The sequence below is a fragment of the Aptenodytes patagonicus genome, chromosome 26, assembly GCF_965638725.1.
Source record: "Aptenodytes patagonicus chromosome 26, bAptPat1.pri.cur, whole genome shotgun sequence".
Classification (NCBI taxonomy): Eukaryota; Metazoa; Chordata; class Aves; order Sphenisciformes; family Spheniscidae; genus Aptenodytes; species Aptenodytes patagonicus.
The window spans coordinates 3,052,880-3,078,032 of record NC_134974.1 but is presented as its reverse complement, the minus strand read 5'-3'; the positions used below and the strand labels follow the sequence as shown (position 1 = coordinate 3,078,032).

General features: G+C 65.8%; 4 protein-coding genes and 1 pseudogene across 7 annotated transcripts; all 5 read left to right on the top strand.

Moving 5' to 3' along the window:
- The first annotated feature begins 1,079 nt into the window (after window positions 1-1,079).
- ACKR1 (atypical chemokine receptor 1 (Duffy blood group)) lies at window positions 1,080-2,780 on the top strand. The gene is made up of 2 exons (XM_076359742.1): window positions 1,080-1,315; window positions 1,803-2,780. Exons 1-2 carry the CDS (start codon window positions 1,295-1,297, stop codon window positions 2,730-2,732), a joined length of 951 nt encoding a protein of 316 aa, XP_076215857.1. The 5' UTR covers window positions 1,080-1,294; the 3' UTR covers window positions 2,733-2,780.
- Window positions 2,781-4,461: 1,681 nt separating this feature from the next.
- LOC143171018 (serum amyloid P-component-like) lies at window positions 4,462-6,317 on the top strand. The gene is made up of 2 exons (XM_076359743.1): window positions 4,462-4,563; window positions 4,824-6,317. The coding sequence occupies exons 1-2, from the start codon at window positions 4,500-4,502 to the stop codon at window positions 5,441-5,443; spliced, it is 684 nt and encodes a 227-aa protein (XP_076215858.1). The 5' UTR covers window positions 4,462-4,499; the 3' UTR covers window positions 5,444-6,317.
- A 119-nt stretch (window positions 6,318-6,436) lies between these two features.
- Window positions 6,437-8,283, top strand: LOC143171019 (serum amyloid P-component-like; annotated as a pseudogene).
- A 323-nt stretch (window positions 8,284-8,606) lies between these two features.
- Window positions 8,607-10,253, top strand: DUSP23 (dual specificity phosphatase 23). 3 transcript variants are annotated; one of them, XM_076359806.1, is made up of 4 exons: window positions 8,607-8,786; window positions 9,338-9,502; window positions 9,742-9,923; window positions 10,093-10,253. In XM_076359806.1, the coding sequence occupies exons 1-4, from the start codon at window positions 8,637-8,639 to the stop codon at window positions 10,118-10,120; spliced, it is 525 nt and encodes a 174-aa protein (XP_076215921.1). In that variant the 5' UTR covers window positions 8,607-8,636; the 3' UTR covers window positions 10,121-10,253. The 3 variants fall into 3 exon arrangements, with proteins under 3 accessions (XP_076215921.1, XP_076215920.1, XP_076215919.1); XM_076359804.1 differs by having other exon boundaries at window positions 8,643-8,786; window positions 9,230-9,502; XM_076359805.1 differs by lacking the exon at window positions 10,093-10,253 and having other exon boundaries at window positions 8,628-8,786; window positions 9,230-9,502; window positions 9,742-9,927.
- Window positions 10,254-12,799: 2,546 nt separating this feature from the next.
- IGSF9 (immunoglobulin superfamily member 9) lies at window positions 12,800-24,965 on the top strand. 2 transcript variants are annotated; one of them, XM_076360039.1, is made up of 20 exons: window positions 12,800-12,882; window positions 13,150-13,341; window positions 17,392-17,544; window positions 17,682-17,833; window positions 18,066-18,183; window positions 18,368-18,509; window positions 18,714-18,859; window positions 19,051-19,193; window positions 19,271-19,411; window positions 19,581-19,697; window positions 20,068-20,218; window positions 20,372-20,495; window positions 20,576-20,751; window positions 20,885-21,135; window positions 21,329-21,413; window positions 21,829-21,999; window positions 22,235-22,280; window positions 22,830-24,176; window positions 24,382-24,527; window positions 24,707-24,965. In XM_076360039.1, exons 1-20 carry the CDS (start codon window positions 12,825-12,827, stop codon window positions 24,898-24,900), a joined length of 4,053 nt encoding a protein of 1,350 aa, XP_076216154.1. In that variant the 5' UTR covers window positions 12,800-12,824; the 3' UTR covers window positions 24,901-24,965. The 2 variants fall into 2 exon arrangements, with proteins under 2 accessions (XP_076216154.1, XP_076216155.1); XM_076360040.1 differs by having other exon boundaries at window positions 24,382-24,595; window positions 24,707-24,796.
- Window positions 24,966-25,153: the final 188 nt, after the last annotated feature.

The window sequence follows — 25,153 nt, the reverse complement described above, 5'->3', positions numbered from 1 at the left end:
GCCTGCACGTCTCTGCTTCTGCCTGCGCACACCGGCCACTGCCGGGGCCTGGGAGGTGTCGTGGCCGTGACCCCCCTGGGGCGAGGGGGAGCCAGGGGCACAGAGGCCGGGGAGGGGCAGAGCTCAGCCTGGTGAGGGGACATGGCTCACCCTGGTGCACAGCATGGGAGGGACGCAGCTGAGCCCATCACACAGCCTGCTCAGTCCCCCTCAAGCCCTTGACCCTTGCTGCCCCCCAGCCCCCCAAACCAGTCTCCATCAGCTGCCTGTTCCCAGTCCCCCTGTGCAGACCCCCAGCCCTTTCACCCTCAAATTCCCCCACCTAGTCCCCCAGACCCCCACCGCAGACACACAGCTCCTGACCCTCAGCTCCTCCCAAATTAACAGCCCCCCCAAATGACAGTAGCCCTCAGTCCCAACCCCCTGACACCCCCTCCAGCCCCACCACCCTCCAAGGAGGCTCCCACCAGGCATGAGGGCCACCAAGTACCACCGGCCCCTGCCGGTCCCCTGCCAAGCTGGGCTTGCTTCCCACTGCAGCCCAGGGAGCCCATGACTCAGCCCCGGTGTCACAGGGTGACCCCGCAGGATCCGGCCTCCCAGCAGGGCGTCTCGAGGAAGAGCTGCGGATTTCCTTGCTGTACGGGAGCTGGAAAGCACCGCATGCTGAGGCTGCGCCACCACAGGGTCCCCTCGGCAGCTGCCAGCATCCTGCACCCGCAACACCCACCCTATGCCCCAGAGCCAGGCTTGCACTCAGCCGGCATCCCTGGGATGAAACTCTGCACACGCCTGAGTCCAGGACAGCAACAGGAGCATCCACACAGCCGGAGTGCCTGTAAATACAATTCCTAATTAATTTAAGGTGTTCTGCCAGGAAGTGATTGTTTCCTGCTCGAGAAATTGCAGGCTTGCACTGGCAGCTCACTGGCTTTACCGGCAGTGGTGACCCGCCTGTTTCCTTCAGACCCTGGCAAAGGGGATTGCCAGGCCAGGAGGGCTGCCATTAACGAGGCAGCTCTTATCTCGTTACCGCAGTCCTTTGCCTCCCTTTTGAGCGGGAGGAGTGGAGCCTGAGGGAGAGTGAGTGGAGCGGGCACCGCTGTGCAACACAGCTCTTGGAGAGTGTGCACTGACGTGCGTGGCGCCCATCAGAGAGCGTGCACCCCTGAGTGTGCACCGCTGGGCACAGCGCCCTGCAGTGAGCATGTGCGGCTGAGCATTGGCTGCCACGCACAGCACCCATTGGAGATCCCAAACACAGAGGAGCAGGTGCCGTCCTGGGACACACATCATGGGCAACTGCATCCTGGTGGTAAGTGCCTCTCCCCTCCCCTGCTGCTTCTTCCCAGCGATTTCCCATCCCACTGGACATGAGGGCTGGGGCCACATGGGTGCACAGTGGTGAGCAGGGCCACGGCTTTCAGCAGGTACTGCCGGCACTCATTTGCAGACAGCTCGGTGGGGTTTGCACCCACCCACTAGGGGTCTGCAACCCTCCTTTGAGGCTGTAAGAAAATTTGTGCTTTCATGTACAGCGGGGCCAGCTCAGGACAATCCCACACCCCTGAGGTATCAGCAGAAGGCCTCCCCTCTCTCCGCAGTGTGTCCCTCCCTGATAAATTGCCCTGCTCAACCTGCACCAGGACTGTACATGAATCCCCCAGCACCAGCAGGGCAGCAGCTCCATGGCGGGGAGCAGCAGCCCATCAGAGGGGATGTCTCAAGCGATGCTGTGGGATGCAGGCACCTGCAGTCGGCCGGGTACGTCCCTCCCTGATGCCCACTGGTCTCATTCACAGAGCCCCAGCATCCTGGAGAGCGAAAACTCCCTGGACCTGCTGGACATCATGGGCAACCTCTCCTATGATGACAGCAACATGACCTCCCTGGACTACGATGCCGCGCCCTGCCACAATCAGTACTGTCCCCTCTTCCAGCGCGTGGCTCCCACCTTCCTGGCCGTCACCTGCGCTGCGGCCACCCTGGGCACTGGGGCGCTGCTGATGGCACTGGCCAAGCGGCCCCACGCCTGGGGCTGGCCCCAGAGCCGAGCACTGGTGGCCCAGCTGGCAGTGGGGACAGGTCTCTTCGCCGCCCTGCTGCCGCCGGTGGCGGTGGGCATCAGGCAGGGCTGGTGGCTGGGCACAGGGCTGTGCAGGCTCACCTACCTGCTCTGGTACTGGAGCCTCTTCACGCAGGGGCTGCTGGTGGGCAGCAGCTCCTGCAGCACTGTCTGGTGCCGCTGGGACCGCCGGAGCCGGCGGCTGGCCGTGGCTGTATGGGTTGGGGCACTGCTGCTGGCAACGCCAGCAGCTCTTGCCAGTGGCACGGTGGCAGCCCCGGAGACAAGCTGCATCCGCCGGAGCGTGGACATCCTCTCCCCAGCATACCTGCTGCACCTCGCCCTCTGCCTCTGCCTCTTCCTGCTGCTGCCAGTGGTGCTGCTGGCGGCCACGCTGGTCATGCCACAGCTGAGGGTGGGCTGGGAGGCAGGTGTTGGTGCGAGCTGGCTCTTCTTTGGGCTCTGGGTCCCTTATGGTGTGGGGCTGGCCGTGGATTTCCTCCTGCACACCCAGCTGCTGCAGCCCACCTGCGGCACCTTCGAGCACTTTGACTATGTGCTGGGGCTGAGCGAGGGGCTGGGGGTGCTGCACTGCTGCCTGGGGCCCGCAGCGCTGCTCGCCGCCCGGCTCTGCCGCTGCAGGGCAGGTGCCAGCAGCAGCTGCTGAGCTCCTGGGGCTGCAGCTGAGGGCCTCACACCATCCCCTGGCCCCCCAGCCCCCAGCACCATCCCCTCTCCCCACAATGTCCCCACCAGCCCCGCAGCTTCTGCCCCACAGCAACGCTCCCTCAGGACCCAGGGGAGGGCAATGTGGGCCCATTATGTGCCAGGCTTGGTGCCTTTCCTCCCTCCATCCCCTTCCTTGGGGTCTCAGCCCCACTGTTTGGGGCCAGACACCCCAATTTGCTCAATGGAGATGGCCCTGGGGTGCCTCAAGCATCTTCCCAAGTCCCTGGGGGGTGTCAGCCCCAGGCTCCTGCACACCCCTGGGGATCCCCAAGGCTCAGCCCCGGCTGCCCCAGCTCCACAGGGAGATTTTGGCAGGCAGAAAGGGCAGCAGCGATGTGAAGCGATGGGGGATTTTTCACTCCCTCCTGACAAGCCGAGATAAGCGTCACGCCTGAGATCAGCCAGTGGGAATTATATACAATATATACGTCTGTCAGAGCCACTTGCCAAGTTTGGTTAATGGCAGGGGCTGGGAGGTGCAGGGGGGGGATGGGGGGGGTGACATCCATCACCTCTAGCCAGGCTCCTGTGGGCTGAGGGACGGGAAGCAGGAGGTGTGTGCTCCTCATGCCTCCAAATTAGCAGGAAAAGTTCATAATGAAGGTCTGCAGTCTATTAGCGGGAATTGGGGTGATTTATATCCAGCGCTGGAGGCATCTGAGCCATGGTCCACGAGGGACAGCCACGTGTGGTCACAAGGCACATGGGATGTGAAACGGGTGTGGGTGGAGAGCTGGAGGGGGGGCGATGGAGGGGTGCGAGCCTGCAGCTGAGAGCTGCCCACCCGGGGGGTCCAGGACCTGGCACAGTGGCACACAAGGAGCTGCCCCGGCTGAGCCAAGCCCTGCAGGACCTGGGGGCTCATCCCTGGCAAATTGAGGTACTGACTCGGCAGGGAACGAGCCCACATTGTCCCCAAAAAGGGGGCAGCCACCCACGGCCGAGAGCATCCTGCTGTTGCCCTGCCACCTGTCCCCCCCAGCATACCCACGCAACGGCCCCACATCCCAGCCCGGACCCCCTGCCCAGCAGCCAATCCAGCACCATCATTACAGAGCCCGGAGCAGACGAAATCCTCCCTCTTTCCAACCAGGATGCATCCCAGGCGGGGGGCACGGCGCACTGTGTGCCAGCCCTGTCTGGTCGCAGGACACACGGACGCCCTCAGAGGATGCCCAGACCACGGGCACCCTCGGAGGACACCGGACCCTCAGTCACTCGGCTTTGCTGTGGTTTCTTCTGCCACCTGGTGCCCACAGCTCTGGCTTTGGGCTCTGTCCCTTTGGCCAGGAAGGGGCAAGCAGAGCCCGGGGACATGCCCAAGAGCCGCAGGTCAGGGCGAGGGGGCCAGGGGCAGCTTCCCCTGTGCTTCTCAGATGAGCCGGGATCAAACCGGGTCACTCCCACAGGGCGTTTGCCCGGGGCGGGGAGACGAGAGGACCGAGGTGAAGCCACGCAGCTGGGGTGCCCCCCTGGCCCGGGTGGGCACAGCTCCAAGGGGAGCCCCGTGCAGGCGGGTGACCTAGGGTCTTGTGGCACGGCCGCGTGACGGCATGAAATCACTCCTCCCAGAGCATGCCAGGCTGCTGGGGACGGGATTGGCGGGACGCGGCTCCACTCCCACCCTCCGGCCCATAAACCTGGCGGGCGGCAGCCCTGCACTGAGGCGGCTCCTTTCCCTGCACCGACTGCAACGCCCAGGACCATGGGTCAGCTGCAGCTCTGGCTTGCTGTCCTGGCCGGGATCTCGGGGATCGTGGCCCAGGAAGGTAGGGGCAATGCTGGGGGACAGGAGCTGGCACAGGGCAGGGCAGGTCCAGGGGGTACGTGGCAGCAGCTCTCTGAGCCCTCTGCTTCATGCCAGAGCCCAGTCAGCAGGGCTGGAGGATGCTGGAGCAAGGCTGGGGTCAGCAGAAGGGATGTCAGGGATGCGGAATCACCCGGGGGGAACAGAGGAAGGCTCAGAGGCAGTCAGAGGGGGCTGCAGGACACCCCAACCTCCCACCGCATCCCCTCTCTCGTCCCCCAGACCTGTACCGAAAGGTGTTCGTCTTCCGGAAGGACCCCAGCGATGCCTACGTGTTGCTGAGGGCCAAGCTCAAGCAGCCGCTGCAGAACTTCACCGTGTGCCTGCGGTCCTACACTGACCTGACCCGGCCCCACAGCCTCTTCTCCTATGCCACCAAGGCGCAGGACAATGAGATCCTCCTCTTCAAGCCCAAGCCCAGCGAGTACCGACTCTACGTGGGGGGCAAGTTCGTCACCTTCCGCGTCCCTGAGGGCCACGGGGACTGGGAGCACGTCTGTGCTAGCTGGGAGTCGGCCACCGGCATTGCTGAGTTTTGGCTCAATGGGAAGCCCTGGCCCCGCAAGGGGCTGCAGAGGGGCTACATGGTGGGGGCGGAGGCGGCCATTCTGCTGGGGCAGGAGCAGGACGCCTTCGGGGGTGGTTTTGACGTCTACAACTCCTTCTCGGGCGAGCTGACCGACGTCTACCTGTGGGATGCGGGGCTGTCCCCAGACAAGATGCGAGCCGCCTACCAGTCCCTACGCCTGCCGCCTGCTGTCCTGGCCTGGAAGAACCTGAGCTACGAGGTGAAAGGTGATGTGGTAGTGAAACCCCGGCTCCGGGAGGTGCTGGGGCCATGAGAGCCGGCCGGGTCTGGGACTGGAGCGGCCTCAGACCCCGCTCTCCCCTCCCCATCCCCATCACCCCTTCGCCTCTACAACCTGCCAAGAAGGTGCCGTCTGCGTGCCCCAGCCAGGGAGCTCTGGTCAGGACGGGGCTCGGATGGAGCTGGAGAGGGCTGGGGGCACCACTCAGCCTGGCAGAGTCCCCCTGAGCGCCAGCACCCGCCACCAACCCATCACTGATGCCTGGGGCACCCTTTCCCTTCCCCGCACCCCCCCCCCCGAGCTGCCCCATGGCCAGCCTCCACGTGGGCAGGATGCAGATCCACCAGCTCCAGCGCTGCCCAGCCACACACGAAACAGCATAAGTGATTAGGGATGAGCAGGCAGGGGCTCAGCACAAGCCCTTGGGGATGCAGGACCTGTCCCCGATGCCCGTCCCCATGCACACCCACCGTCCCCAGGCTCCCTGCCAGCCCGCTGGGTCTGCAGGCTCCCGGGCAGGCAAACCGGCCCCGGGCCCCTCACCAGATTGCCAAACAGCCCTGTGGGTCAGTGCCTCCAGGCACTTGGGGACGAAGGTCATGGGTGAATGTCACTGTTGCATAGCTGCGCTCACCCTGGCACAGACCCTAAGCAGCCCCAGCGCTGTGGCAGTGGCTCTGCAGTTCTCCCTCACCATGGAGGTGCCGGTGGCCAGGCTCAGCAGTGCCATGAGGCAGCTGTGGCTCTGCTTCCTCACACTCACGGTGCTTTTCGGCCTCGCTGCCCTGCGAGGTAGGGGCAGAGGGGCTGCGCCGGGACCCCCTTTGGGTCCCATGGGGAGAACAGAAAGTGCAGTGAGGAGCAGCGGGAGCAGTGGGTGCAATGGGTATAGGGGGACATGCAGTGGTGGTGGCAGTGGGGAGCAGTGGGGCACCCTGAGCACTGCAGAGGGGTGCAGTGGGTGCAGGGGGAGGCGTGGGGATCACGCAGTAGCCATGCAGTGGAGGAGGCACCTGGAGCTCTGCAGAGGGGTGCAGTGGGCACAGCGCAGTGCGCTGGGGGTGCAAGGGGATGCAGCAGGGGTGGGGGAAGAGATGCGATGGCAGTGTAGCAAGAGCCAAAAGGGGCACCCTGAGCGCCGCAGTGGGGCCAGCAGTGGGGGGCGGCAGGGACACAACACCAAGCACCATGAAGAGTGCTGCAGGGCTGCGGCTGGGGCGGTGGTGGGGACACGGGGCTCCCACAGGCTGGTGCAGCCGGGCACCACGGGTGGGGACAGGGGGACAGGAAGAGCCCCCCCGCCCAGTCTGGCCCTTCCCGCTGGGTGCTGCAGGAAAAGTGACCGCCCGGATCCAGGCTCACCCGCCGGCACCCACCCTGTACCACCAGCTGATGCTCTGCTGCGAGGTCACAGGGGACCCCGGGTAAGGTGCTCCCCACTCTCCTGCAGCCTCTAGCACAGCACCAGCATGGGGCAGGCAGCTCCAGCATCCCCAGCCCCGTGGGCAGTGGGAGAAGAAGGGGCTGGGGAGGGAGCACCATGGTCCTTCTGTGTTACTCCACCCCATGGCATGGCCACCCCAGCGTGTCCACCCACCTGAGTGACACCCAGCCTGGCTCAGACCCCAGGAGTTCCTGTAGAAGAAGGAAGGAAGCTACGACCCCCTGCAGAAAGGCCCCAACAATGTCCTCCTCTTCCCCTCCTTCAGCAAGACCCACTTGGGCACCTACGTCTGTACGGCCACCGGCTCCCTGGGCACCGACGTGGCCACCTTCAACCTGTGGATAAATGATAGGGAAGGGACCAAGGGGACAGCTGGGGATAAGTGCTCTTCCCCTCCTTCCCACAGCTCGTCCTCACCACCCCGTTCCTGTGCCACCCCATATCACAGCCCACGCATGGCCGGTCTTGGTGGTGGAAGCCACCTCTGGGTCTTATGCCAGAGGCCACCTCCAGGTTGGTGGTGGCTTCCTCGCTGGCACACTGCAACCCTGTTTCTCCTTGGGGAACTTGGCCAGATGCCTTCACCATGGCAGGAGCAGCCACCTCTTTCTCACCTCTCCCAGACCTGGTGTACGAAGTGTTTGTGTTTCCCCAAGAGACCAAAGACTCCCACAAGCTTGTGACAATGAAGCTGGAGCAGCCGCTGCAGAACTTCACTGTGTGCCTGTGGTCCTACACCGACCTGACCCAGCCCTACAGCCTCTTCTCCTACGCCACCAAGGTGCAGGACAAGATCCTCCTCTTCAAGCCCAAGCCCTGGGTGTACTGGCTCTATATGGGGGGCAGGTTTGTGTCCTTTGGTGTCCCCAAGAGCATCGTGGCGAGCGAGCATGTCTGCGCCAGCTGGGAGTCTACCACCGGCATCATGGGCTTTTGGTTCAAGAGGAAGCCCTGGCCCCGCAAGGGGCTGCAGAGGGGCTACACATGGGGGCGGAGGCGGCCCTCCTGCTGGGGCAGGAGCAGGACACCTTCAGGGGCGGCTTTGACACCCAGCAGTCCTTTGTGGGGGAAATCTCATCCGTGTACATGTGAGACACGGGGATCTCCACCTCGGGGGTGATGGCAGCCATGCACAACAGCCCCGACGAAGCCCCCGTCTTCAGCTGGAGAAACTTCCCCTACAAGATCATGGGCGAGATGTACCTGAAGCCCTGACGCCTGGTGCACAACGGGGGACTGGTGCACTCCTGCGCTCTCACTCATGGTGGCCGGCAAGCACTGGGCGAGCCGTGATTGCTGTGGGGGCTGTGTCGCCCCCCTTCCCTGCTGTGTAACCCCCCCAAAACCACCTGGCATCACATAAATGAAGAAATGGGTTTGAAAAGCAGCAATGATCTTTGCCAGGCAAATTGAAGCCCACCAAAGCTCAGCGTGGCTCAGGTAATTAATTTGGGCTCAGAAAACTTGCTAGAGAGGAAGAAGGGGGACAAGCCGGGGGAAGGGGCTGCTGCCAGCTCAGGGGCCCCACTCCGTCCCAGAGACACCGGGAACACCGGGGCTGGGGATGAGTGGGGGGACAGAGAGGGGGCACACCCTTGCCCAACGCGGGGGGACAGAGAGGGGGCACACCCTTGCCCAACGCGGGGGGACAGAGAGGGGGCACACCCTTGCCCAACGTTGGAGGACGTACACCCCCGCCAGCCCCTGGGCACGGAGAGGGGCCGGGGCCGGGGCTGGGAGGGGCAGCCCCGGGACAGCCCCGTGTCCCCCAGCCCCGCGGGGATGCGGTCCCGGAGCCCCGGGGGCGCAGCCCCGTGCGCCGGCGGCCGGCGCCGCCCCGCCGCTGGCGGACGGTCCCTGTCCGCCCGTGCCGCCGCTCTTTGCAGACGCCTTCCGGGCCCCGCTCCACTCCGCCGCCGCGCGGCCTCTCCGGTACGGCGGGGCGGGAGCGGCCCGGGCCCGCTGGGGGCGGCCTGCGGTGATCGGCCGGGCCGGGCCGGGCCGGGCCGGTGCGGGGCCCTGCTCGGAGCAGGCCGCGGGGGCCGGGCCCGGGCGGTGCGGGGCTGCCGGGGGGGGGATGGGACCGATCGGGAGGACGGGCCCGGGGATCTCAGGGGGCCTGAACTGGGGGGCCCTGGGGGCCTGGCCACGTTCTCCGGGGGGGGGGGGTGGTACTGGGGGTCCTGGGTTCCTGGCCAGGGGGTCCTGGGGGGTCTGGCCATGGTCTCCTGGGGGGCCTGGCAGGGGATCCTGGGGGGCCTGAACTGGGGGGTCCCGGCAATGGTCTTCCAGGGGTCTGGCCCAGCTGGGGTCCCCAGAGCAGCCCTGTCCCCAGGGAACGTGGTGGCACAGGCCCACGGTGCCGGTCTCTGCAGGCAATGGGGGCATCCGAGCCCCCCAACTTCTCGTGGGTGGCGGAGGGGCGGCTGGCAGGCCTGGCCATGCCGCGGGAGCCGGGGCACTACCGGTTCCTGCTGGGCCAGGGCGTGCGGCACCTGGTGTCGCTGTCAGAGCGGGCACCCCCGCACCACAGCTGCTGCCCCGCCATCCGGCTTCACCGGCTCCGCGTGCCCGACTTCAGCCCCCCGACGCCCGGGCAGATCCAAAGCTTCCTGCAGCTGGTGGAAGAGGCCACCGCCCGCGGGGAGGTATGGCAGGGGGCACGTCACACTGGGGAGGTAGTGTCAAGGGGGGTGATGCCGCAGGGGGGTGACACCTCAGGGGGGAGGAGGTGGCACTGAGGGAGAGGTTACACCAAGGGGGTAACACCTGTAACACCAAGGGGTGATGCTGGGGAGCATGGGGGGGGGGGGGGGGGGGGGCTGCAGCAGGGACACCCGCATCCCTTTGTGCCGGTGCCAGCTGATGGTGCGGCACTGCCGGCCAGGCTGTGGCAGTGCACTGCATGCTGGGACACGGCCGGACGGGCACCATGCTGGCCTGCTACCTGGCGAAGGCGCAGAAGATGAGTGGCGGCGACGCCATCCGGGAGATCCGGCGGCTGCGGCCTGGCTCCATCGAGACATGGGAGCAGGAGCAAGCTGTGATCCAGTTCTGCCAGCGCATTCAGTAGGTGCAGCCTTGCAGCAGGGAGTCCTGTCTCTGTGTTACTCCCCTCCCCAGAGGGGCTCCCTGTGCCGCGCCAGGGCCACAGCTGGTGGCGTGCCGGGTGCAGCAAGCGGTAGGGGAGCTGTGGGTCCCAAAGCCCAGCTCACCAGTGGGATCTGCCCCACCACAGCGCTGGAGAGGACAGCGAGGAGGCGTGAGCACGACCATCTCCCCAGGGCAGTATGTGCTGAATGGGTTCAATGGAGACGGTCACTCCGAAATGGTGGGGGGCCTTTCCCAGCCCCAAGGTGCTGCCGTCTGTCCCCTCCCACATTAAAGGACTCTCCTGTAGCTTCTCTCCAGGGCTCTGTGTGGGGAACCGGTGGGCAGCACACATGCTCGCGGCTCTGCCAGGCTCCCTGCCATCCCGCTGCACCGCCCGGCTGGGTCGGCAGCCGCACCCCAGGCTGTGGGAGTCCTGGCTCTTGGGTCTCTGCCTGGCCTCAGCCCTTGGGGAGCACAAGCAGCTCTGCTTTGGGCACCGGCAGGTGGGTCCTGGAGCTGGTCGCCTGCTAAAGCAGTGGGGCCGCATGGAGGGTGGCAGCTGCATCAGCGCATGGGGGCCGGCCCGGGACATTGATGCTTAAAGTGAAGCTCAGATGGAATTTAGGTATCTCTGTCCAAAAGTCCAATCCTGAAAATCTCTTCTCAGCTGCTCCTAACCTTGGTGGCATTTAAATCCTAAGTGCAAGAAGTGTCACCGTCCCCGTTCCCAGACGTGTGGCACATGGCCGGGAGTGCCTGGCATTCACTGGGCACGAGCTCCCTGTCTGCGCCCTGAGCTGATAGGGCCATCGCCTCTGCCAGGCAGCTCCATGGCCCCCAAACATTGTTCTGAAACCCCAAAATGTCGTCATCTTCCCTTGGGAACGAAGCACCAGGGTGGTGGCACTGGGCACTGCTGACAAAACGGCTGTGCCCTGCTCAGAGCCGTGGCTGGGGACAACTGACTGTCTTGGGGCAGCTGTAGCACCCCGGTGTCCCCCCCTCTCCTGGACCTGGCTCCTCCCACAGGGCTTGGGATGGGACTGGCGGGGATGGAGGAGGTGACCAGGGGGGTCTTCACTGCAGGGTGCGGGGCACCCCAAAAAGCAGGGGGTAGAAAGCAGCCCCCAGCTCTGCCCAGTGCCCCATGGCCCTTCCCTGGCGGGGGTTCAGGAAGCACCCATGTCCCATGAGCAATGCCATGGCTCCATTGGGCTGTGACACCACACCAGGACGCAGGGCTGTCCAGGGGGTGTTCGACTCTGCCTGCACCCCTTGCCTGGGGCACAAGTGGCTGGGGGGGGGGGGGGGGGGGGCAGCACTGCGCTAGGGGACAGGGACAACGGGGACAGGGCAACGCCATCCAGCTGTAGTGCCTAAGCCCGCAGGAGCCGCAGGACTCACATGGGCCCGTGAGATGCAGGAAAGCAGCTTAACCACAGAATTATTTACTTTAACTCCTCTTACATTAGCTCTGTCCTTAATAGTCTCCCAGGCTCAGGGGGCCGGGCCAGGCCGAGCCGACGGGGGGGACCGCGGACCCCCCTGCCACAGGGAAGGGGGGGCTGGGCCAGGGGGCTTTGCCCCAGCATCCCCGACCTAGTGCTCAGCACTGCTCCTGGGACTTGGCGGTGCCGCAGAGCAGGGCCCAGCATGGCACATGTGGTCCGGCATGGCCACACTCAGCCCTTGATGCCAGGCTCCATCGTGGCAACAGAACGCGGGGGCTGTCCCCTCCCCAGTCAGCCCCTGTCCCAAGAGGCCTTCCAGAGCCCCCAGCCTGGCGGGCAGCCCAGCTCCGGCTCAGCCTGGTGGGATGGGGACACCGCACTGGTGGCCGTCCCCATGCCAGGGACGCATTTAGGGTGGGATTAGAGAGGTGATGACCGAGGTGGGGAAGGGCAGGTGGGGAGCCCTGGCACGATGGCAATCACGGGGGTGCCCTATGCCGGCACGTGCGCTGCCTCCCGGCTGTGGGGCTGTGCGCGGTGTGGCATAGCACAGTTCGGCATGGCACAGCGTGGCATGGCACGGCTCCGCGTGGCATGGCTTGGCATGGTATGATATGGTGTGGTATGGCAGGGAAGGGCTCGGCATGGCACAGCATGGCATGGCATGGCTTGGCACAGCATGGCTATGCATAGCACAGCACGACTAGCACAGCAGGGCTCAGCCTGCAGCAGCCCTGGGTGGGCGCCGTGCATTGCTGATGCTCCCAGCCAGGCAGTGTGCAGGCATACCTGTGTCACACACCTGGACACACACACCTGTGTCACGCACACGTCCCGTGCCCGTGTCCCAGGGGTGTATCGCACACCCGTACCCCGCAGCAGTGGCCCACCCTCGTGTCCTTCCCCCGTCCCACCCGCGTCCCCCTACCCTCCCGCCGGAACTACAACTCCCAGCAGCCCTCGCGGCTCCCACCGCCCCACTCCGCCATTGGCCGCCTCGGGGGCGCCCGGCGCCGGGCCTGCGATTGGCTGTCCCCGTGGCAACGGGCGGGGCGAGGCGGGGGGCGGGGCCCGGGCGGCCCCTCCCGGCGCCGCGGGTTTGTTTGCGGCCGCCCGGCGGGGACGGAACGAAACGGAGCGGGGCGGTGAGCCCGGCCGAGCCTCCGCGGGACGGGCATGAGGAGCGGCGGGACGCGGAGCTGCCAGCGCCCCCCGCCCGGGGCCGGTGCGCCGTGGGCATCCCGGCGGAGCCCGCCGGTCCGCGGGCCCTGAGGGGCGCCGGCCCCGCGCCGGCCCTCGGAGACACCGCGCCGGCCCCCGGTGACCAACTGCTGGCTTCCCGGCGACCCGCCGCCGCTCGGTCCCCCGCCGCCCGCCCCGTCCCGCCGGGGCCGCTGCGGGAGCCGCCTGAGGGGGGACCTGGGCTATGCGGTGGTGGCTGCGCGCCGCCGTCCTCAGCCTGCTCGCCGGCGCTGGCGCTGAGGGTAAGGGGCCGCCGTCCCGCCCGCGGCGGAGGGGCCGAGCCGGGGCGGGAGCGGCCGCGCTGCCGGCAAGGCCGGTCTGGCCGGTGCCGGGCCTCCGGAACGCGGGTGGCGGCGGGGGCAGCGCACGTGGTGCCGCTCCTGACGTCGCGGGGCCGGGGGCGGCCGGTGCCGCCGGCTGGGAAGGGGTCCGCGGGCTGGGGGGCTCGGGGGGAAGGCAGTGTCCCGTCCCGCTGGCGGGGCTCACCCCTCCCGCCTTGGTTCCGGCAGGCAGCGGCCAGAGCGAGTCCCAGGCTGTGGTGGGGCGAGTCGGGGAGAGCACAGTGCTGGGCTGCGACCTCCTGGATGCCCACGAGGCCCGTCCCCCTCTCTATGTGATCGAGTGGGTCCGCTTCGGCTTTGTCCTCCCCATCTTCATCAAGTTCGGGCTTTACTCGCCGCGGGTGGACCCGGAGTACATCGGTAAGTCCCGTAGCCGTGGCGGTGGGCGGTTATGGGGTCCTGGGGGGCCCTCCTGGCCCCAACCTCCGGGCTGGGATGGGCCCGGGGCAGTACGTGAGGCTGGCCGGGCTGGCTCTGGTGTCCTGCGTCTCCGCTCTCCTTGGCTGGGCCCCAGCCGTGGGCTGCTGCTGTCAGACCACATTAATCACGCTCCCGGGGTGGTGGGGAAGTGCAGGGCTCTCCCTCTGGCCCCAGGCGGCAGGAGAGGACATTATGGGGCTGGGGAGGTCCCCGCAGCAGGGCAGAGTCCCATCCTTGTGCAGCAGCTCCAGGAATGGCTGGAGTAGGAAGCAGAAGGGATGTAGACACCCAGCTCACAGGGGAGGCACAGCCCCCGGCCCAGCTCAGCAGCGGGAGGGATCCTCACCTGGACAGAGGGTGGGAGAAGCCTCTCAGGCAGGAGGTTCCTGGCACGCCAGCCACTACTCCCATCACCATGGCCTCTGGCTGCTGAGGCCTCCCCAGCACTACCCACTTGGGAGTGGGGATGGCTGAGTGCCCACCTGCCTGTGCCCGGGCTGCAGCACTGTGGCAATGCCTGCCACACTGCCCTGGCTCTCCCATCCTGCCTGCTGTGCTGGACCGGGGCCGGTGACACCAGGATGCTCTGTGCCAGAGGCCTCGGGCACCCAGGCGCTGCCACGCCGCCGCCTCAGCCCATGCGGGTCACTTGAAGATTGAGCCTGGGGAGGGGATTTTGGCAAAGCTGCCAATTGGCGGTGCTGGGCTGGCTGGGATTTGGAGCAAAGCTGCACTGGGGAAGGGCTGCAGCATGGGAGGGGGATATTCTCCTCTTCAAATATCCCATAAAGTGAAGCAGTGGCAGACCTTGAGGGATCCCTGCGAGCATAGGGGTGAAGACAACAGTAGTGTCCCTTGAGGACGGGGATGGCTGGGGAGGAGGGGAAGGGCTGGCAGCTGGCCGGTGTTTTGGGCTGAGCATGGCCCCCACAGCCTGTGGCAGCGATGCACCAAAATCCTCCCACCGGATGGGATGGGATGAGATGGGGAGGGCTGGAGCACCAGCCTGTGCCTAGGTCAGGAGCTTGCCGCCGCTGCTGAAACCAGCCCTTGCCTAAAAAATGTGCAGCAAGCTGAGGTTTGAGCCAACCGCTCCTGCCTGGCCGTGGGCAGAGCAGTGCTGCCTCTTCCTGGGCTGCGTAGAAGACTAATTTCGGGGCACGCCTCGGCCTCTCTCCGCTGCTGGCCTGTGCCTGGGGACACCTTCGCTCTGCAGCCAGCCCCGACCTGGCTCAGTGGGACCCACAGTGACAACAAACCCTCTGGTGATGACGAGGCACCTGCTTTCCCGGGAGGCCCAGGCTGGGCTCCTGTTACCTGAGCCGGGCATCGCAGGGCCCCTCAGCTACAGGAGCTCGGGTTACCTAGAAGGGGCCTGGCAGCATCCCGCCTGCGCTGCCCTCAGCCCTCCCGCTTGTCCCTGCTGCCAGCAAGGCCCTGGGGGGCTGTGGGAGCAGGTTGGGCTGCTCTGGGATCAGCGCTGGGGGGGGATGTGCTGCGGGAAGGGGTCTGGTGGCAGTAATGAGGGCGAGCTGGGTGGGCAGGGGGGCTGGTGGCTGTCACCATGGCAGCCGGGCGGCTTGTTTTCAATCCTCTGGGGGGGCTGGGAAGGCAGGCAGAGTAGATCAGGTGTCACCCACAGGGGCCAGGGAGACCCTGCTGTCACCCGTGCTCCTCATGGGGCAATTTGGGGTATCCTGGGGGCACAGTGGGCTGCAGCCACCTCCATGAGAGCCCTTGGCTCACTTGGGCGAATGGGGTCGGCTCTCCCCGAGGTGCCACTGTCCCCTGCTGTTGGCTGGCCTGGAGCAGGGCCGGTGGTCCCTGGCCTGGCTGCCTTCTCAGGCACTCGATCGCCGGCAGCAAGCGCAGCGGCTGGGGCTGCAGCCCCCTTTGTGTCCCTCTGAATGGCGGTTGCCAGGCACTGGGGGATGCTGGTCTGGAGGGCAGCGGCGGTTTTGTTATCGGCTGGGTGGTGGAAGAGGAGGAGGAGGGGGCTGGGGCCAGCACAGGGGATTAGGGAGAGGCTGGGGGGTGTCCCCGGGGCACTCTGATCCCTTCCAAAGGGACCTTTGTTCAGGAGCCTGCTGTTCCCGCCTGGCTCCTGGGACTGTGAGCTGGCAGCTGCAGGCAGGGATGGGGTTTTCCAGAGCTGCCCTGCTTCCTGGGGCTCGGCGTGGGAGCTGGCTCTGGGGTGAGGGGTGGGAGGACCCCTCATCCTATGGGTGTTTTACCCACGCGTGGCTCCCATCCCTCTCCCTGCTCCTGCCATCCCCCTTGTGTCCAAGGTTTGCCTGGGGTGTTGCTTTGTGCTCTGAGTGAGGGATGCTGGCCCTAGGCATCCAGATACGTCCATCTGTCCCCGGCATCTCCTGCCGTAGAAGATGCCGTGGATCTGTGTTGGAGCTGGCCATGGGGAGAGGCAGGAGGGGTGGGAGATGTGGCGGGTGGCTGCAGCAGCTGGAAGAAGCTCCGGGTGCTGTTAGGAAGGGGTTGCACGTGTTTGTGTGCTGGGTTCACACAGGGCTGCATGGCCCCAGCATTTAGTGTGCAATCCTGTCCCTCAACCACCTAACCTCTGTGCCCAAACCAGCCTGCCCGGGTCCCACCGCTCCTCCTCCTCCTCCTCGCCAGGCTCGTCTGATGGGATGCAGCCTCCCGCTGCTGGTAGCACATGCTCAGTGCCCGGCCTGGGCTCTGGTGGCTGGGGCAGTGCATGGGAACCACCTGTGACACAGAGCTCATTGGTAGAGCTGATGGGGCGGAGGGGGGGAAATGTTTGGCAAAACTTGCTTTGTTGGAAATACTTCAGGAAGATGCTGGTCCCGGGGAGCTCTGGGATGTTGACAGGAGTGTTGTGGGCTGCTCCGGTGCCAAGAGCTGTGTGCAGTGCTGCCACCACCGTGGCTGTGTCCCTGCTGCGGCGTGCTAAGAGCGAGGCCACCCTGGGCAATGGCATGCCTGGGGCTAAACCCTCGTCCCCAGCCTGGAGCAGCTCTCTGGTCTGTGGGTGCCTGCAGCAGGGTTGGGGGTGTGTAGCCCCGGGGGTGCCGGGGCAGTGGGTGCTGCTGGCTGTGCACCCCGGCCAGGGCTGAGCCAATTGCCTGCTGCACGCCTGAGCCGATTATGGCTCTGATAATAGCCCAGGGGATTAAAGGGCTGTGCTCGCTGTCGCTTTGCGCCCTTCTCCTCCTCTTCATCCAAGAGGCCATGGGGTGCGGGGCTGCTGCCTGCTCGGGGCGAGGGCCCCACAACCCGAGAGAGCCCCCCACCGCCGTGCCCCTCGAGGGGTCTGTAGTGCTCGTCCCTGCGAGGCAGGCGAGGGGTTCGGCCTGACCCCACCCCGTGCCGCAGGGAGACAGAACAGTGTTATCAGGGCTCCTAAGGGTGAGACAGCTGGGGGGCTCCCCGGGGAAAGGGTGGCCAAGGCTGTGGGGGAACAGTCCCTGAAAGGCAAGGGGGAAGGGTGCGGGGAGGGATTTTGCAGGCAGCCTGGCAGTTCAAGGGGGAGGCGGAGGGCACGGTGGGACCAGCTCTCTTGCCTAGCTGCTGGGAGCAATGCTCAGGGCGCAGGGATACACCTTGCCTGGGCTGGGGGGTCCCTGCTGAGGCCACCCTATGCAGGGGTGGGTGGCAGAGCCCACCACCATGTCATCCTCTGTTCCCCCGACAACAGCAAGAGGTGTAGTGCTAAATGTCGGTGTGACCAACCTCCACCGCAGCGTGGCTTGCCCTGGCTTTTGTCCTGCAGCCGTTCCCAGCCCCCTGCGGTGCCAGCCAAGGCAGAAGCAGCCCAGCACGGCCTGGCCACACGGGCAGACCCTGCCATTGCCAAGTGGGCCAGTCAGCCCCATTCCCCAGGGAAGCTGCTGAGCCTGTGGCAGGGGCAAGTGCTGCGTGGGCGGGTGCCCCGGGGAGGCAGGTGGCCCAGGGATGCAGCTGCCCCTAAGCCAGCGGCGCTGGCCATGACGGCTGCTTCTGGGTGTGCAGGTCGTGTGCGGATTGAGGAAGGCGCCTCGCTGCGCATCAACCTCCTGCGTGCTGAGGACCAAGGCTGGTACGAGTGCCGCGTGCTCTTCCTCGACCGGCACAGCACTGACGCTGACTTCCAGAACGGCACCTGGATCCACCTCACCGTCAATGGTACGGGCTGATCCCACCCTCAGTCGCTGCTCTGCTCAGCACCAGCCAAGATCTCTCAGGGCTGGGACTGGGTCCACTGGTCTTCCAAGACCAGCTGAGCCGCACCTGGGAGTGAGGGTCTGGACTTGTCTTTACAGCACCCCCCACCTTCCTGGAGACCCCCCCTGCATTTGTGGAGGTGCGGGACCGGGACACGCTGAGCCTTACCTGCACGGCTGTCGGCAACCCCCAGCCTGTTGTCATCTGGAAGAGGAGCGACCTGGCTGTCCAGAGTGGGGAAACAGTGCAGGTGAGGACAGCAAGCCACTCGTTACTGCCCCCCCCCCCAGCCCATGATGTGTCCCCCCACCTCAGCAAGGGTCTCGTGGGGCAGCCCAATGCAACTCTGCTTGGCTGGAGAGCGGGTGCCTGTCCCCACCACGGTGGCACCCCCCTCCTGCCACCGGCTCTGCCTACAGCGCCACATTCCTGAGAGTGTCCTGTCCCTTGGTGGCCATGCCACGTGCCTGGTGCCGTTGCAGGTGAAGAACGGGACACTGAGCATCGCTGCCGTGGAGCGTGCCAGTGCAGGCACTTACACCTGCCATGCTTCCAGTGAGGAGGGCACCATCACCCACACCACCCGTGTGCTTGTGCAGGGTAAGAGCGAGTGCTCTCCCAGCCCTGGCTGCATGGGCCACCCCACTGGGTGCCGCCGCAGGGCACAGAGGAGCCACATCGCAGGGGTTGGTTTTGGGGCAGGCGCAGGAATGATGGGCTTTGGGAGCAGCTGAGGCCGTTCTCTGTCCCCAGCCCTCACCGTCCCCTCTGCCCCACACTGCAGGGCCACCCATCATCGTGGTGCCACCCCAGAACGTCACTGTCAACGTCTCTCAAGATGCCTTTCTGGCGTGCCAGGCCGAGGCATACCCGGGAAACCTCACCTACACCTGGTTCCAGGGCAGCAGCAACGTTTTCCACCTCAGGTATGGTGGGGACAGGGATGGTACCGAGGCAGCTGTGGGCTCCTGCCGGCAGTGCTGGGGCCAGCAGGCTGCTGTGGCCCCACGAAGCCTGGATCTGAGCGCAGTGGGCTGGCTGGGTGCATGGCGGGTGGCGTTCACTCATCCTGGGGCACTGGGGGTGGTCCCAGCCACGCTGCTCACCACTGCTCTCCCCTTCCCTTGCAGCCACCTCCAGACTCGGGTCCGTGTCCTGGTGGATGGGAGTCTCTTGCTCCAGCGAACAACCCCAGATGATGCCGGCAAATACACCTGCATCCCCAGCAACGGGCTGTGGAAGCCACCTTCTGCCTCGGCCTTCGTCACAGTGCTGTGTAAGAGCCCTGCAGCCTCTCGCAAGCCCAGGCCACGCTGTCAGTGGCTCCGCTCACAGAAAGGTTCTGCTGGGCCAGCCCAGGGGGGTCCCTGCAGGCCATGGTAGGAAGGGGTACCCCTTCAGCTGCCGTGGAGACCCCAGCCCCCTGCTGCCCTCACGCAGGCCCCAGCACCCTGTTTGTCCTCACAGATCCGGCGCAGGTGACCACCATGCTCCCAGAGACCCACCTGCCCAAGGGGATGCAGGGTGTGATCCACTGCTCCACCAGGGCCAACCCTCCTCTGCTCTCCGTCAGCTGGACGAGGGACGGGCGCCCACTGGAGCTGGACAAGGTACCGCTGCTTGCGCCCTCCCCTGCCTTCCCACCCCCACGAGCCTCTTGTCCTGACCCCATGCCTGCCTCTCCCAGCTCCCTGGCTGGTCTGTGAGACCGGATGGCTCCATTGTCATTGCAACGGGGAACGACGATGCTCTGGGAGTGTACACGTGTACCCCATACAACAGCTACGGCACCGCTGGCGAGTCCCAGCCCACGCGTGTTCTGCTGAAGGTGAGGCTGGGCAGGTGGGCACACTGCCCGAGTCCCTTGCCCAAGCTGCTCCCACCCTGCTGTGTCAAGCAGCCCGGGTGCGCTCCGTGCCTGTTGGCCTGCCCTGCTGCAGGTCTGCACCCTGTCCCGCCTGCTGCCAAGCCCCACACTGTATATGCCTGTCTTCCAGGACCCCCCCGCCTTCACAGTGCGCCCCAAGGGGGAATACTTCCAGGAGGTGGGCCGGGAGCTGGTGATCCCCTGCGTGGCCCATGGGGATCCCCCCCCAACTGTCACCTGGCTGAAGGTAGGAGCTGCCACTCTGGGGAACCAGCTGAGCCCTCCTCAGGGGCGGATGCTGCTTTTGGCCTCTGGGGCATCACTCTAGGGCGGCAGTCCCTGTGTCCATGTCCCCGCAGATGCTGCAGGATCACATCTCTCCTGGTTCCTGCGGGAGAATGGGCTCAGGGCACTTTGCTTGTGTTGCCCTCTAAGAAACCAGGGCAAAATCCTGCCCCTCAGTTCCTAAACTAGCCCCAGGGTGGTGGATCACATCAAGTCCCGTTTTCCCCGAGGGCCTGGTCTTGCAGGGTTGCTGCAGAGCAACTGTACCAGTGCTGCGGTGGGGCGGGCTGGGTGGTCGCCCACCATCAGCGTGTCCGTGCCTCACCGTGCAGGTAGGCAGCGCGGGGAAGAGCGGCGCCCAGGTGGATGGGAACAGCAGCCTCATCTTCCGCCCGCTCATCAAGGAGCAGCATGGGGTCTGGGAGTGCACGGCCACCAACCAGGTAGCCAGCGTCAGCACCACCACTTCTGTCCACGTGCTGGGTGAGTTGCCTGTCCCTGGTGGGCCCGCATTGTCCATGGGTGCTGGGCTGCCCTGGGGTGGATGATACCAGGTGGAAGGGGTGGAAAGGCTCCTGCACAGCTGTTGTCTGAGCCGCCTGGTCTGATAGGTCTTCTCTCTGCTTCCCCTGCCAGGTACCAGTCCTCATGCTGTCACCAACGTCTCTGTGCTCCCGCTCCTGCTGGCAGCCAATGTCTCCTGGGAGCCAGGGTTTGATGGAGGCTATTTCCAGAGGTTCAGCGTCTGGTACACACCGCTGTGAGTCCCTGCTGTGGGCAGGGTCTGGTGTCCCACCTGGGGCCCTCAGCTCTGGACTCACAGGTCCCACATCTCCTCAGGGTGAAGCATCCGCCCCGGGCTCATCATGACTGGGTGTCACTCTCGGTGCCGGTGGGGGCTCAGCACCTCTTGGTGGAGAATCTGCAGCCAGACATGAGCTACCAGTTCAGCGTCCTGGCCCAGAACAAGCTGGGCAGCGGCCCCTTCAGCCAGATTGTCACCTCCATGCCCAGGGGTAAGAGGGGGCCCATGTGCTCCCCAAAGCAGTGCCCGTTCCCCCCAGAGCCCTCAAGCGCCTAGGAGGCTCCTGTTTCTGCCCTGCTGTCCCCTCATATCAGCTCCCACACCAGCATCCCCTTTCTCTTCAGGCTTCCCAGTGACCACAGTGCCTCCAGAGCCGCCAGCCATGACCATGCGCGTCTTCCTGTCCCCGCCGCAGGCTCTGACCGCCAATGAGACTCTGCGTGGGGTCCTGCTGCAGTGGGACCCCCCGGCTCAGTTCTCGGTGGCACTTAGCGGCTACGCACTGGAGCTGCGGCAGGACAAGGGCGGCTGGGAGGTGCTGGACCGCTCTATCCCCAGCACGAAGACCCAGGTCCTGGTGCCAGGACTCATCAAGGTGGGAATCTCACCAGGTGTTCTGCGGGGCGGCTCTGAGGGGACGCAGCAAGGGAGGGGGTCAGATCTGCATCACTGGTACCTGGAGCTGGGGCATCTGGCGATGCCGCATAGCCAAGTGGCTCTGTGGCAATGTGGGCTGAGGCTTGGCTGGCTGCCGTGCCAACAAGGCTGATGGCCCTCTGCTCCCCCAGGACGCCTTCTACGAGTTTCGACTGGTGGCCTTTGCTGGCAGCTACATCAGCGATCCCAGCAATACGGTGAACGTCTCCACAGCAGGTAAGGCCTGGGCTGCCGCCCACTTGCTCTTCCTGCCCTGGGGACAGAAACCAGAGGTGTAAAGTGCCCGGTGTGGTCTAGGATCTTCCCAAATAGAAACCCCTTCATGCTGCTCCCGCCCTCAAGTGTCCCTGCTGCTAGACCAGGGGATGCAGGGTCCAGAGCCATCTCCAGTTGTGGATCTGGTGTGACTTCGGTCTCATGGACCAGGTAGCGGGAGAGCTCTGCACAGAGCATCCTTGCTCCTGGCACCCAGCACGGCAGAGGGCATGGGTCTGCCTGAAGGCAGACCAGCCCCGAGGGGAGAGAGAGCCAAGACTTTGCTGTTTATCCTTGTGGTGCTGGCGATGTGGGGGAGGCTGTGCCCACTGTGCTGGCATGCTCCACGGGTAACCATGCCTCTTGTCTGGCCCAGGCATGGAGGTGTATCCGTCTCGCACTCAGCTGCCAGAGCTCCTGCCGCAGCCGGTGCTGGCCGGGGTCATCGGGGGGATCTGCTTCCTCAGCGTGGCTGTCATCTTCAGCACCATGGCCGCCTGCATCATGAACCGCCGGCGTGCTGCCCGCATCCAGAAGCGAAGGCAAGGTAGGACCCAGCTGGCTGGGTGCAGGCACCTGGATCCTGGAGCTCCCGGAGAGCTCAATACATCACGTGCAGAGTGGCAGGACCCAGTGCCCTGGGTCCCCCCCCCAGGGAGGGGGACAAGCCAGCCCGGGGCTGGGGGGCTTACCAGGGATGGTAGTAGTGGACGCCGCCATCTCCTCATCATCACTTTGAGTTGCTCACTGTGTGATCCCCTTGTGTTCTCATAACCTTCCAGATCCACCACTCGTCTTCTCCCCCAGCAAGAAGCTTCCACCTCCACAGTAAGTCATGCCATGCCACGCTCCCTCCCTGTCCTGCTCCCTCCCTGTCTTGCTGCACTCCCCATCATTCACTCGCCACTGGCTGGGGGCAGAGGGACAGGCCAGGGGGCAGCCACCCCCCCCCACCATCATTGGCCAAGGGCTGGTCACAGAGGGGGCGTTAGGAGCAGGGTGCTGGGATCAGGGTCTGCCATGGGGTAGGGCTCTTCCAGGGTGCTCCCTCTGGGGAGTTTTGGCTAAAGAAAGGATCAGAAAGCACAGGAGCAGGTCTGTCAAGCCTGCAGTAGCAGTGTAGGGTCATGGTCCCCATCCCTGGAGGTATTTAGGGACTTGGTATTTAGGTATGAGGCACTTAGGGACATGGTTTAGTGGGCATGGTGGTGTTGGGTTGACGGTTGGACTCGATGATCTTAGAGGTCTTTTCCAACCTCAATGATTCTATGGTACCTGCTACCAGATGCCCGGCACAAGCTCTCCCGGCATAGGGGGCAGCCAGATGAGCCCAGAGCTGGGACGGGGATGCTGCAGCAGCTCTCTTCTTCCTTACAGCAATTCTCGTGGCTCTGGTAGCCCGGACAGCACTGTGAAGCTGAAGCTGCAGCCATCTCCCTACCGGAGCTTGCGCCAGACGCTGCTGTGGGGCGAGAAGGCTGGCACCAGCCTGGGTCTCAGCATCGCCGGGGCTGGCTCCCGGTATGCCGTGTATGAGAGCCACATTGGGGAGCACGTGCCCCTGGAGCGGATCTGCCGTGGCCCTGATGGGCGTTTTGTGGTGGAAACTGACACACGGCTGCAGGAGACTGCCTTTGGGGCCCTGCCCTACACTGAGCCAAAGCCATACCCCCAGCGGGACTCCCCGGGGCCGCAGACTGAGCCCTACCTCCAGCTGCCCGCAGAGGAGGAGCCCATCTGGCGCAAGGGGGTCTCGCTGCGCCCCCGGCCCACAGGGCAGGCCCGCCGGGGAGCCCGGGCCGCCAGCTACCGCCAGGGCCGCTACTTTGGCTACGGCAGCAGCAGCCCCGTGGATGAGGCTGCAGCATTGTGCATCATCAACATCAGCCCTGTGGCCTCTGCCGCGACTCTGCCTTACAGTACCGTGGAGGAGCTGCGCGACAACCCCGGCAGCGCCAGGCTCTGCCAGAACACTGCCAGCACCCTGTGGGACTCGCCGCCCCTCGGCTCCCCAGCCTCCCCCAGCCTTGGGTGCAGCCAGCAGCTGGCTGGCCCCCCGGCCCAGAGCGGGATCCTCCAGTACCTGAGCCTGCCCTTCTTCAAGGAGATGTGCGTCGATGGCGACTGGCCACCCCTGGAGGAGCCGGCTGAGCCCAGCCCAGCCAGCCAGCCAGAGCCTGCTGACAGCCCACCCCCTGCCCTGCCGGGGGCTGGGGGTTCCCTGCAGCACACGGGGCAGACACTGTGCCCGGACTCCACTGACACATGTGCCAACGCCATCTCCCCCCCAGCCACTGCTTTCCTCAAGCCCCCCAGGCTGCCGGTGGGTCCTGCCAAGGCCTCACTGCCTGGTAGTGCTGCCTGGCCCGGCTCCCCCAGCTCCGGGGCCGGCCCGGGGCCCCCCACCCAGTCAGCTCACCGCCTCCCTGCTGGTGGTGGTAGGACTGAAGCTGTGCCCTCAATTGGCACCGCAGAGCCCAGCTGGGCACCCTGTGGGCCCCTGGATCCTCCCCCCCTGGAGAAGCTGCCGCGGGGCAGTTTGACCAGCCAGAGCAGTGGCCGGGGCAGCGCCTCCTTCCTGCGACCCCCCTCACTGGCACCGTCCCTGGGGGGCAACTGCCTGGGCACCCCCCTCGGGGACAGGGGCAGCTGGCACAGCAGAGGCTCGGTGGCGGAGGAGGGCAGGGCGAGGATGAATCCAGCCCTCGGTGGCACTGGAAAGAGGTGAGCAACGGGCAGGATGCTGGGGATGAGCTCGCTCATGCTGGGACAGTTCTCACCCTGTGCCGCGGGGCTTGGCCGGGGTGTCCCGGCATGGAGGCACCCCAGCCATTGCTCCCTGGGGACACCCCCTTATGGGGTCCCCACCATCCCCGCCCCTGGGGTCCATCCCAGCTCTGTGGTACTGTCCTGATGCCCGTCCCCACAGGAGGAACACCTCGGTGGACGAGAACTACGAGTGGGATGCAGAGTTTGCCCTGGAGTCAGACATCCTTGAGGCGCTGCAGCTCTACCGCAGTGGGGACCCGGCGCGGCCTGTCTCTACCATCGCCCTGCGCGACCTGGAGCGGCAGAGTGAGTGCGGCACCCCCAGACCTCCCGACCATCATAGCCCTGTGGGGCTGTCCCCCGCCCTTCCCAGGGTGAGGCGATTGGGAAAAGGGGGTGGCAGGGCCCTTTGCCACCCACATCCCTGGGGGTGGCCCCGCGGGTGGGTGATGCAGCCAGGCCGGACGCTGCCTGTCTCCCCGCAGAGCCCGGCGGCGGCTCCTCCCCAGTGAGCTCGGTGTCAGCAGAGGCATTGGCAGCGGCGGGTGGCCCCCTGGAGCGTGGCACAGCCCTGTGCCAGGAGCTGGTGGTATCCCGGCGCCGCAGGGAGGTGGCCCGGCAGCGGCTGGGCCCCCGTGGGTGCTGCGCTGAGCGCTTTGAGCTGGCCACGCTGCTCTAGGGCCCCCCAGGACCCCCTGGGCTGGGGGAGAAGGATGTTGGGGTGGAATAAAGAGGCGTGAGAGCAGCAGCGGTTCGTGTGTGGCAGGGGGATGGGTGCCCACCATGTCCCCAGCCCCGGGGCGCCCAGACCCTCGGCCCCTCCAGGGTCCTGCCCCTTCCCCCCCCAGCCCACCCCCTCCATCCTGCTGCTCTCCCCACCCCTGTGGGGCCCTCCCCATCATCCCCCACCCCCCGTGCTCCCTGCATTCCCC

Excerpts from the sequence above, each read along its gene's own strand:
- ACKR1 (XM_076359742.1), top strand. The coding sequence starts at position 1,295 with ATGGGCAACTGCATCCTGGTG. Across the intron at positions 1,316-1,802 it reads TGGGCAACTGCATCCTGGTG|AGCCCCAGCATCCTGGAGAG; the intron begins GTAAGTGCCTCT and ends TCTCATTCACAG.
- LOC143171018 (XM_076359743.1), top strand. The coding sequence starts at position 4,500 with ATGGGTCAGCTGCAGCTCTGGCTTGCTGTCCTGGCCGGGATCTCGGGG. Across the intron at positions 4,564-4,823 it reads GGGGATCGTGGCCCAGGAAG|ACCTGTACCGAAAGGTGTTC; the intron begins GTAGGGGCAATG and ends CTCGTCCCCCAG.
- DUSP23 (XM_076359805.1), top strand. The coding sequence starts at position 8,637 with ATGCGGTCCCGGAGCCCCGGGGGCGCAGCCCCGTGCGCCGGCGGCCGG. Across the intron at positions 8,787-9,229 it reads GCCGCCGCGCGGCCTCTCCG|GCAATGGGGGCATCCGAGCC; the intron begins GTACGGCGGGGC and ends CGGTCTCTGCAG. Across the intron at positions 9,503-9,741 it reads AGGCCACCGCCCGCGGGGAG|GCTGTGGCAGTGCACTGCAT; the intron begins GTATGGCAGGGG and ends ACTGCCGGCCAG.
- IGSF9 (XM_076360039.1), top strand. The coding sequence starts at position 12,825 with ATGCGGTGGTGGCTGCGCGCCGCCGTCCTCAGCCTGCTCGCCGGCGCT. Across the intron at positions 18,184-18,367 it reads CACCCGTGTGCTTGTGCAGG|GGCCACCCATCATCGTGGTG; the intron begins GTAAGAGCGAGT and ends CCCACACTGCAG. Across the intron at positions 24,528-24,706 it reads GCGCGACCTGGAGCGGCAGA|AGCCCGGCGGCGGCTCCTCC; the intron begins GTGAGTGCGGCA and ends GTCTCCCCGCAG.